The 12410-nt window shown below is 41.7% G+C and overlaps 1 protein-coding gene across 1 annotated transcript in view; it reads left to right on the plus strand.

Annotated features, from left to right (window-relative positions):
* The window catches only part of NDUFV2 (NADH:ubiquinone oxidoreductase core subunit V2), a 124483-nt gene that overhangs the window by 56422 nt on the left and 55651 nt on the right, over window positions 1-12410 (plus strand). The window contains exons 3-4 of the mRNA XM_085607325.1: window positions 6458-6520; window positions 6605-6721. Of these exons, the coding sequence (XP_085463451.1) occupies window positions 6458-6520; window positions 6605-6721 (180 nt within the window). The remainder of the gene's footprint in view (window positions 1-6457; window positions 6521-6604; window positions 6722-12410) is intronic.

Raw genomic sequence — 12410 nt, forward strand, 5'->3', positions numbered from 1 at the left:
CCACTAGCCAAGCAAAATGTTGTGCAGCCTTTTCAAACAGCCCAAAATTATAAACCAACAAAAAAAACTTGACGTAAAGTGTAACTTAAGTACAACTACAATGTCACTATTGCCAACTGGTACAGACCTAAAGCAAATATAAACCTCCAGGTTGTGGATGTACACATCTTAACTGCCCTACACTTGAACTAGGCCACCCCCCTCCCCCCTCCCCCCTACCTTTCCAGTCTGTTTGAGACCTGCTCACACGTCGAGATTCAAGTATCTCGTCGTGGCAGCATCTGGGGTTTTTCAGCCAGAAATGCTTTTAACTTTCCCACATCATAAAACTTTAATCACTTCAGTGCTGATTAATGTGAAAACAAAATCCTCCCTATAACTAAGTGCTCCTAAATCTTGGCAAGAATACTCCCATCTTCCTGTCCTTTTGCTGCACTCTTTGCACCTGATTGATTACGCTGCTTTGTACATTCGAACTTAAAGAACTCTTTTCTCTAGCTGCCCAGAGGTTTTGGTAACAGTTGGTTTAGCCCATCTTGCGCTCTGAGCAAAGCTATTAATTGCTAGGCAACAAGCAGCAGCCATTACTTCCAAGGCTCACACTACCCCTTCCAGTGTGCCTCATTAACACTTTCATTTGTAGGTGGGGGTAACCAGAGACTTGAAAGGAGACATGAAAATGCTTGCAAGTTTATATCCTGGCTACAGTAATATCCAAATGTGACGCTCTGGACACTGACCGTTATCTTTTGAAATCTCTTACTGTTCTATTTTTAGTTCGAAGCCTACGAGACATCAAAGCTGTCTGTTTGCAAAGATCTATTTGGGACATGCTGAAAGCAGGCCTAAGAATGCATTCCACCGATTGCTTACAACTGGCTTTTCCTTTTATCACTCACATTCGCTTTCTTGTTATTCGCTGACTTTGTTTTTGCCTGTGCAACTTGTTTGTTCCTCCTGTGGAGCATAGCATTTTTTACAGTCTCTCTAATTGGCTCCTTGTATTCTTCCACGAGTGTTTTGCTTTGAAGGATTTTTTTTTCTTATTTGTGAGCCCTCCATGAGAATGCATGTGCTGTATTTCTCTCCTTTATATTCTTCTCTCTCATCCGCGTCGATCTCTTGCCCCTTGGGCTTCTGTGTAGCCTCTCTGCTCCATGTTGCTCTGTGCTTCTGTACAACCCCTAATGGCGCCCGTATTGTTTTATCATGCCCCTCTGGTTCTGTGCACCCCCTGTCACACTGATCTCTGTATCCAGGGTACAAGTTGGGGGTACACGGCCACCACCCACTATTTTCAGGGGGTGGACGGCGTCCACCCTGCCAAGAAGATAAGCCCCACAGAAGTATGTTGAATTTGTCCTGTGTCATTTTTCAGACACCGGGACACGTTCAGCAGCGCCTGAACGTTGTCTGCTTTCCATTCCCACCAGCAAGATGCAGGTGGCGAGGGGGCTTTTTTTTCACCTCCAGCTGGGCCGAAGTTATGGGGCCATCGGTCATCCTTTTGTTTGAATATCCTGGCTGGAGGTGGTCTGGAACCTCGCACTTAAAAGTAAATGCAACGGAGGCACACAGCTTGTTATCTCATCACAGGTACTTGAGAGGCATGCTTTTGGCTTTGTTCAATCCCTGTATATAAGTGCATGCACTGTAAGAATGTCAGATGTGTTGGTCTGTCCCAGTATTTACACAAATAACAATTTCAATAGCACAGTTTTATATCTTTTATATAGTTACGCATCCCAATGCACGGTGTCGGAGCTCTTTACAAAACACATACATTGACAATAAATCATGTAAGTGTGTAAATCAATGTACTAGATGAGTGGCTTGAGACAGGGTAATAAGGTGTAGGAGTCACATGTCAATATCTCAGCGTGCTATATTAGGATTACAATTTATGAACTGCAGGCAACAAAAGGATCTCTGTGTTAAAAACAGTAACCCACTTACCTATCTATATAAAATAAATATCGGTCATCTGCATGTTACATGATCAGCTTAGCAGGAGACACATTAACCTTCTATACTACCTTGATTCAAATCTGGGACTTCACAAAACCCAGATCTCGCCCACAAATGCGTTAACCTCCAGAGTTATCTCACCATTATACCATCCCCTGAGATTTACTGGCCACCAGTGCAGCAGATGTCTTAACCCAATAAAATATTTTAAAATGCTGGCTTTGCAACCAATTAAGCAGAACAGATCTACTGGCATGCTTCTCCTTGTTGTCAATCTTTGTGGCAGGGTTTTAAAAAATAAAATGTATTGGTTGAGGCCCAGATTTTTGCTTCAGGACTGCGCCACTTTTTTGGCATAGCCCCAGTGCAAAATGTCATTTGTTGAATCTCATAATGTGCTTAAATGTGCTCATGATGTACCTGATAAACGTGCGAGGTCTTAATATCTAATGTCACTTCTTGTTATGTCATTGCCTGTGATGTCACGTGCAATATCTCGCTTCGTGACATCAATGGCTGTGATGGCATGCGTTATGCTTTCACTTGCATACTACCTACTTGGTCAGTCCCCCCACTTCTTTTTTAGGTCTCGCCTGAGCCAGCGCATGCGCTGCTCGCTCTGGTGAGACCTTTAGTGAGTGGGCTTTAAAAAGCCCGACAACAGCTTATTGGCTGGCATAGAGCGTGTGGTTATGCGCACGATGACGAGCGGAGGCACCATCTGGCTTTCTTCTCTCGTCTTGGTGCACGCACACCACTCGCCAGACGTGCCTCTTCTTTTCTTTTTTCTTTTTTTTTACTTGCAGCGCGCGCTTGTGTTTTCTTGGCTTCAAATTGCCCATTAGATGCCCTCTCGACTCCTGGCTTTGTTTAAAACAAAACAAACTGCCGCTGGCGAGACCAGTAGAGCTATTTTCTATAAAAGGTGATCTCTGAAACGACGGTCATCGCAAGATGGCAACATCCGCACTTTTGGGAGAAGAGAGGCATGTTGTTCTACGTGGGCCTTTGTTGAGATGCAACCCACAGTTCAAACAGCTGGTCCTACTCCTTTGCTTGTTGTTGGTTGATTTGGGCATACCATCAGCACGAACCTACTGTAGATTGTGCCACTTGATAAATCGGCTTTTCTCTTGGTCCGGTTTCTCTACCGGCTTGTCTCTGCCAAATCCCGTGCCAGCGTTGGTCCGGTTTCTCTACCAGCAACAGATGAGGTCGCTTTTTATCATCGCCATGCCTGTAGTGTGAAGGGCCTTGCACACCGAGACCTTGGGTACAATGCTGCCCTTCAGAGACATCTGCCGCTCTGTAGGCATTGCCAAAGTCGGTCAGCTTTATTCACAAGTGCACCACAATCAAACATACATTAAAAACACCATTCAGATCCCACTTACAGTTTCCAGACCTGGTAAGTCCTCATTAAACTTTTGAAAAAAGGATGACTTTTCAAAAATGCATATATGTAAACAAGACCACTGCTTTGCAGTCTGCGCCCACAATGGCCTATTTGTTTGGCTCAGTATGGTACGGCTTTCCTCTCTCGCTCGGTCACCATGATGACATTAACCTCATTAAGTAATTATATAAAACAGACATAACTGAGGCTCAGAAGGATGCTCACAGCCCTGGGCCTTGGTGCCACTGCACCTGCTGCATCATTGGCAGGATCACACCCTGTCTCCACTCCCCCAATACACACCGCCCAACTGCAGCTTGTCTCAGACACCAAATAAGGTTACCACAGGGCCAATTTATCCGACATGAATATTTTAATGTCTTCGGCAGTACAAAAATACAGGAAATCAACTAAAGCCAGCATGTTTCCCCTTTCCGGTGCATACTTAGAACAGTATTTATAAAAACAAAACAATGCATTTTTTTTAAATGTGTTTTAGAGGTTCCTTATTGACCAGTGACTAGGGTTGCCACCCTGCCTGTCTTCTACCGGCACTACTAGTATTTTAATGTACAAAAATAAGCGAAATCACCTAAAGCCAGAATTCTTTTGCCCTTATCTGTACGTACTTCAAACAGCATTTATTAATAGAAATCACTTTTAAATGTGCTCCAGAGCAGCACAGATCCCTGACAAAAAAAACCGAATACAGACAGAAAAGTCATGTTACAAATGATTATTCATAGTTATATGTGGTATCCTGTTCAGGTCTGTGCACACTATTAAAGCTACAACAAATGGCCGGTATTTTTGTTTTGGAAAGGTGACAACGCTACCCTTGACTGATAATTAATGTAAACAAAGTGGAAAAAATGCATAAATGTGAACAAGGCCACTGCTTTGAAATCTGCACTCACAATGTCCACTTTCTTTGGCTCAGTGTGCTGCGACTTTACTCTCTCTCTCCATGATTATTTGAAACTCATAAAGTTATTGTTTAAAATATCACTTTCACGTCATACAAGTCAGGAAGTCATGAAACACGTCTTGGCTGTAAGAATTGTGTACCCTTGGTAATTGGCTTATTGCATTTCACATCAATATATGTAATGTTTCTGAAATTTTGAGTAATTCTGCAAAAGCATATTACATGAATTTCGCCAACCGCAATACAAAACCTCTGCTACCTGAAAAATAAAACAAGGTAGTAGAACTATTGCTTGAAGAACCACGGTTTATGTAATTCCTGATCATTTGCTGTAGTCTAATTAGTCATAGGTTGCCGAGTGCAGAGGAAACAAGCATTGGCATAGCCAATAGGTCTCGCCTTTGGGACCTTATAAGTATTTAGTTATGCAGCACAATATCCTTACTGCAACAGCATTAACTGTTGCATGGCTAAACACTTAAAAGGTCCCAAAGGTGAGACCTATTTGCTATGCCAATGCTTGTTTAGGACTTGTGCCTGTCCGTACCCCTCCTTTGGTCCAAGTTTCCTCCCCACCCGCCCTTTACTTCAACCCTTCCCCAACTTGTCTTCCAGTAAGTCTTTATTTATTAATTAACCAACCAACGCCGGCGTTTCACCGTGTAATTTTGTTGGTGCACATGCTTGCCTCTTCAAGTTGTTTCTTTTCTTTGTTTATGTTCTTAGCTTGCAGTCAAATGTTCTCTCTGTAGTGGCGCATCTTGCTGACAGCAGAAAGTGCCCAAGACCAAACGATAGAAATCATCCTCCCCCAAATGTCGGGTTTGGAGCATGGGGAGGGATGCTGTCTTTGGTTCACGGCTAGGATAAACAAACACTGTGGTTTACTGAGAAGGACTATAAAGGGGCAAAGCAGGATGGTAAAACGTGTGGTACGTGCAGCATTGTCACAACGCTTAGGACTTATGCAGCCGGGACTACTTCTATTGCATGAGAGTTTTTAAACAAGATTCACTCTCTCAAAATTCAGTTACTTCGAATTCTTGGCCTGCTGCGTGTATTTTTGGTCTGCTGTTCTTATGCATTGTCTGTTTTCCTGGTTCTGATGGTGCTACTGGGACGGGATAAAGTTTCTTCAGTTTTACTAGCAGACCATAGCAACCCACCTAAATGTGTCTGTGTGATTTTAGATGGCATTATGTTTTCATCTGTGTCAGTCAAAATATCGGTCAGTTTTCCATCTGTCTTTAATTGGGATTTTTATTTTGACTAAAAAATATTGACAAAGCCAATAGCTCCTCCCATAGGCAAGACCTCGGTGTGGCCATCTGGCTCTGTCAGAAGAGGCATCATATTCCCAGCCACAAGGTTTCATCTAATAATACACACTAAGTGTTCGAGGGTTGGTGTTGTGCCATTCAACTAATCAGACTAATTCACCTTATACGATTAAGTGGAAAGTGTAGAAAATGTCTCTTTTTCAGAGGTCATTGTTGGTGAATACAGTAATGTGCAGTGTAAGTGCATGCTGCAGACCACTCCACTGAATCGCCCCAACCCCTCCATGGTGTTGAGATCATATGAGGCGCACTCAACTGAAGCGCTCCTTTCCACAGTTTCCCACATCTTGAGATATCCCGAACGAGCGTCCGTCCAAAGAAACACCATATTCGGAGTCCATGGTGATTGTTTTCATGTGACCAAGCAAACTCGAAAAAGCTGCGTTTCCCTAGACTCCATAGAGCACAAGATATATAATGTTACCCTTTCCAACCCTATGTGGTAGAATTATGCCAGGCTTCCTTACTTTGTGATTATGCCTCTGCGGCTGGGCTCGAGAGTAGAGATTGCAGTGGTGAGTAAAGACCGAGCTGTTGCAAAGTAATATTTTGGCAGGTATTGGAGATTTGTGTGGGAGCCGTCTTTTTCCTTTAACATGTATCTGTATTTCTTGCTAAGTCTCATCTTGGCTGCTGGAAGGCCTCTTCACTATTGAGGATACTTTACAATATAATTGAATGTTATTACGTTCATCATCTGCCTTCTATCCTATAACTGATCGCAATTGGGTTCTAGTTCTGATTGCCTTAATTTGGATAGTGGAATGGCCATAAAATTGCTTTGTTGAATCTTCCTCCTATATGATTTTCTGGTTTTTCTTCCAGCACAGAGATACACCAGACAACAATCCAGAGACCCCGTTTGAATTCACACCAGAAAATTACCAGGTACGCAGGGACTCCTTAAAATGACACTTTAGTCTGATAAAGCTGAGCTATGATTCTGCTCCTAATGCTTTTTTTTCTGTATAGAGAATAGAGGCTATAGTTGGAGACTACCCTGACGGTCACAAAGCAGCAGCTGTGATACCAGTGCTGGATCTAGCCCAAAGGCAAAATGGATGGCTACCCATTTCAGCAATGAACAAGGTAAACTGAAGAAGCAATGTGTTCTTTTTTTGTTTTACATGACTGCATGATTTTAACTGGTGTTTGTAATACTATGGAATTCACTTCAAAGAGCTTCTGGTCTAGGGCAGTATTGTAGCAGGGAAGGATCTGTGATATGAATACTGTTTGCTGCTCAAAGGATGGTAGAGGTGGGCATTGCTACTAATCTTTGAGAATAGCTGGAAGCCAACTGTGAACATACAGATTACTGTTGTATGAGTATTGTAAAAGTGTTTGCTAAGACTACTTAATGATTTCTACTTGTGATTGTGGAAGTGGTCGGATGTTGAGAGTTTAGTGCTATGAAGAGCACCTTTAAGCACAGTCTGATGTGTTAATCCAAATATTTACACAAATCTGTGGAACGATTTAAAAGAGCTGGAGTGTAAAATTGACCCAGTAACCCCTGATTGGATAGACGAGACACCCATACTGTGGGTGCAGTTGGCTCCTCTCACTAAAAGTCCCCGGTGCCACTGCACCTCTTGCATTAATACGCTTTTTTGCTAACCGCTGTAGATATGAAGGGTTTTCAAAGTTCTGTTTATTCAAGCTATGTGATGATTTGGGCCCTTGGGGGTTGAGGTTCTTTGAAAAATTGACGGAGGCCTATACATTTTCTAACACGTTAGGCTGATGAGTACATCCTGGACTTAAATTCAGATAAAGGCCATGTAAGAGCTTGATTATGACTACAAAGCAACCAATTCTAAAACCACCTTAAAGAGACCTAAGGGGCAAATCATGTTTAGTCCTTTTGAAGTACAGCATCCAAGGAGTGCTGACTGGTTGCCAACTTACAGCGTAGGCCAGCACATCAAAGAATGGATACAAAAGCTTCATGATGAACATATTCATATTGTAATGTGGTCTGAGTGTTCTCACCCTGTAATCATTGAGGTTTATGCAGCCCAAAAGCTATTTCCTGAAATTATCACCTTCCTATTAAAAAAAAAATGGGAGGAGATCCTGCAAAGGGCTTAGAATGCTCACAAAAGTAGTGCCAAGACAAACTTCTAGATGTGCTAAGCCCACTAGCACGTATATTTGATATGGCAGAGGAGGCACATCTTAAGGTTGCCAAGATAGATATTCGTCTGTTAAGAGTTTGGATACAACAGGATGTATGTGCTTTAGAAAATGCCAATGCTGGGTTAATCAGTGAATACAGAAAGGTGATATTTATGAGAATCTGATCTAAGGAGGGGGATTTGGTTAGTAAAGGTAGGCATATGGAGTCCAGAAGGTTGTTCTTTGGAGAAGGCATGTTTAAAATATGTTGGAAAATGTTTCAAACTTAAAAGATTTAGACAAAGCATAACATTCTATGAGGAAGGTCTTCAAAAGTGGGGAAGGGATTTGGAGGGGTTCGACAAGGGCGACTTTTTCTGGCTATGGTTTCATAAGGTCCCATTATAACTAAGGAAAGAAACTTTAGAAATTTCTAGGCTGCAACTGGGTTTATCCTGCAGAGATGGTGAAGCAGTTGGGAGTAGAAACCCCAGACAAAGGCTCTAAGCATCGTCTAACCCCCAGGATGAATACGAGGATTTGCACTGGTTCTTCCGCAGTAAAATTGGGAGAAAGATTGAAGGAATTCACCAGGAAATGGTAGAAAATGAAGAACAACCCTTTTGAGTGTTGCAAACCCTAAAAGGTTTCATAATAAAGTTTACAGAGTGTTGAAAGCAAGCGAAGTAGCCAGGTTCTCTGGATGACCAGAGGAGGAGAGAAGGGTGATGGTTTTAGAGGTGAGGTAACTGTTGCAAAAAGGGGTAATAAGGAGCGGCCCCACTCCTTTTAAGATTGCAGGCTGAGCTCCTCCAGACTCCATACATAGGAAAGTAGCATCTGATTCGATTAAATAATTTTTCAAGGTAAAGGAGGAGAGCGATACTTCTCTGGAATGCCTTTAAGGCAACAATGCAATATTAAGGGGGGAGAGGTGGCTAGATGAGGAGCAGTTGATGGAGCATGCTTATTAAAAGGAGAGCAGACCACTCCCCCCCCCCCCCCCCCCCCCCCACTGTAAAAAGGTAAACACAAATTTTCATACGCTTAGGTAGGCACAGTTGCCTAAACAAATTGCTACATAATGACACCCGACAAGACTAACACTTGAAAAGGATCACAAGAAAAAAGCGCTATCCTCTGATCATCATCGGTCGTAATGCTTTTTTCCCCCCCCAAAGACTGCCACACTGCTATACAACATGGCAAAAAAAAAACCATTGCATTGCGAAGACATATTGGCTATGCCAATGCTTAGGGGGAAAAAACTGACACAGCACAACTGACCACATAACGGCAAGATTTGTGGGGTTTTTGTTTTGTGTTTTTTTTTGTTTTTGTGTTTTTTTTTATGTCAAGCCTATGCGCTGCTCTGCGAGGCATGCAGTAATAGAGTAAGGACTTGAAGCTCCACCCACTCTCCGCCCATTTTTTCCATTGGCTTCTGTCTTTGTCCTTCATAAATGCAGCCTTCTGATTCAGTAATCGGCTTGTTAGTCTCTCCTTAGTACCGCCTTGTCTTTATTTGTAACCTCCCATGGCTACTGGCCCTTTTACTGTTACAAGGTACGTCTTATTTAGTCTGTAAGCACTACTTTCTTTAATGAGTTTTTCCTACTGCAGGCAAACATGCCTTCCTGCAACATTCATCGCGCCATGCACGCTTTCACTTTCCGAGCAGCCCGTCACTTGTTTTAAATAATTTTGGGCATACTCTGCTAGTTTTGTTTTGCTTTTATTGTGGTGGCTTGCATATGGGAGTTCATGTGTACCATAATCAGTTGAAGCTTGAAAAATTTCGATAGTTAATTAGGAAAAGAACTGTGTACCAGGAATGCGCGGTTGCATGTTAGTTCATTCTAATCTTGTGGTATTTTCCCTGGTGAACGCACACATTGTTAATGAAAATTATGTGACCTTTAAACTGGAAGCAAATGACTCATCCACTTTGAGTAGCACTGCGGTCTAATAGCAGTGATGTCATTGCATGCACATTTTTTCCAGTTTGTCACACAATAGCACAGCAAACTAGAGCAGCTAAACTCACCAGCTCAAAGCGCTTGAAAAAGGAAGCGATCACCATCAATCCAATTGGTCTACCGGTGTTGGGCTTAAGTCAGATCAAACAGTTTTGTCATCAATTGCTTTCTCAACAGACAGAAGTTTGACATTTCAGCTGAAAGGGAGGCTGAGTGTTTAATACATTTACCATATTGTTAAAAAATTCTGAGTGAGCAGGCAAGGCTGAACAGTTTAAGCATGAAAACCTTGGGCGCAGTTTGAGAGCTGGGATTGGAACTTGCTTTTAAGCTTCCAAAGGTAAGATCCTCAAGGATAGACCTAATGGTCACAGGCTTCCACTGAATCTAGTACTACGCAATACCAGGGTCAAACCTTGCATAGAAATCCACAATATTTTATTGCACCTGGGTCTGAGATAAAACAAAAAACGTGTTTACAGTGATAACGCATACAGTATGTGTATATAAATATAGGCAGTAAACATATTTAATCATAAAACCTAAGCAGAAAGGGTTTTATCCATGCATTGAGATGGACTTTTTCCATGGAAAAGAAGCCCTCTGCTACACCGTTTTCATGTAGTGTATTAGACATTATTCCCAAAGGCCCCTCCGTACTGTTTGAAGCTTGAGAGCCAGTTGATGTTATGTGCATTCTAGAGGGATTCCATAGTGGAGATTGAATGTTGGTGTCTTTTTCACAAACCATTTCTTCCTGTGATTCAGATGTTGGTTTGCTCTGTTTGTGTCTGTTTACATGTCTCTTGACTACCCTCATTCCCTACACAAGGAGTGTTCCCGGGGTGTTGTGCGAAGTTCCTTTAAAACGGAAATGTCACTTCACCTCTGAATGAGCTAGGATAGTTGCACAGTGGCTTGTGTTATCTTATCTAATTGATCACATTCACAGGCAAGCATAACCTGGTTGGCGCATGGCATACGACTTCTGCACATCTAGGTCCAATGGTAATACAAAACTTTATTTCCTTATGTAAAGGTGGCGTTATGTCTGGCAAAGTAGGCATGGTCTTTTCTCAAAATTGTTAAGCGATTCGTTTATTGATATTTCCTGTAGCACTAATCCTACCAATTATCTACGTTTTATTGGTGTTTGGAAATGTATTAGTTGTTTACTCTCCCTTAACTTAAGTCAATCATTGTAAGTTGTGATGGTTATACGGTGGTTGTTTTCCCTTTAATTGTCCATCACAGTACTTTTTCCAGGTGGACAAGTTGGTACTTGATAGCATTTTGCAGAGAAACGCTGTGTTTGTTTCATGCAACATCCATAAAAAACCTTTCCTTTTACATCAAATTGGACCTGACATGAGAAATGGGAGGGTGTCAGAGATATTTGCAGTAATATTAGTGACCTGCTGCTGTTACAATATTGAAAAAACACAACACTGCCCCATAATCCACAACATGCCACATGATTCCACTCCGCACAATTATACACCACACCATGCCGCATAATTATACGCAACGGCACACAATCCAGCCCCACACAATTCACCGCACAGCATAATTACATTCCTCATATTACCACTCAACACCACATAATTCACCTCCACATAATTTCACTTTACTCCATACCACATAAATACACTCCACATAAATCAAGTCTGTCACGTAGCAAAACTCCACATACACTATACCATGCCACATTATACCACTCAACACAATTTTCACTCAACGCCACACACTTCCACACCACACAATTCAACTCTACACATTTCCATTCCACACTAAATAATTCAACAAACCACATAATTCAACTCAACACATTTCAGTTTCAATTCATTAAGTCTTTATTGCGATTTTTCATCATAAAAGACAAGAGTTTTCAAGGATAAAACAGATTTCATAGTTTTTAAAATACACCATCATAAGCTAAATCTAAGACTTAAACTATATCACAACAACAATAATTAATAGGTTAATAGATAAATACATGTTAAAAGTATTTTAAAAAAGATTAAATAAATAACTCAGCAAAAAGGCTTAATCTTCATCGATTAATTTGCAGGGGTTAATCAACTTGTAAACCACACAGAAGTTAATGTTCAAACTTTACCCGCTGCTAAGAGGTCCCGAGTTTCATCATTGACCAGCTACTTTGCCCCCCCCCCCCCCTTTTTATTACGTAAAGCCCACGCCAAAAACTTTGTTACACCAATTACAACAAGGTTTGTAGTGTCTGATTTCAGTATTCTCTTAGCAACCATTGCCGATCTTGTATTCAAAGCCATGCATACTGGTTTCAACCAGATGCTCCTCGGCTGGTGATAAACAGGGCAAACAAAAAATGATCAATACTTTCGCTAAGATCATGACAGAATGCGCACTGATCGCTACTTGTAGAATCCCATTTACTTGTAAACCTGCGTAGGGTTAGAGTACCTATCCTAAACTGGTGGTACAATTTGCGATCATGAGGATTCGTAATAAGATCCCAGTATCCTTCCAAGAGAGTTTCATCCTTTTAATTCGAGAAAATCCCTAGACAGTGACTGGGAGATATGGGAGGAGAATCTCTTGATTTTAACCACCTCCCAGTAAGCTGCTCTAAAGGACCTTTTCGGGGGAAATTCTGCAGCATATGGATTCTCCCATAGATACTTCATCCCCATATC

Source organism: Triturus cristatus, chromosome 5_2, assembly GCF_964204655.1.
Source record: "Triturus cristatus chromosome 5_2, aTriCri1.1, whole genome shotgun sequence".
NCBI lineage: Eukaryota > Metazoa > Chordata > Amphibia > Caudata > Salamandridae > Triturus > Triturus cristatus.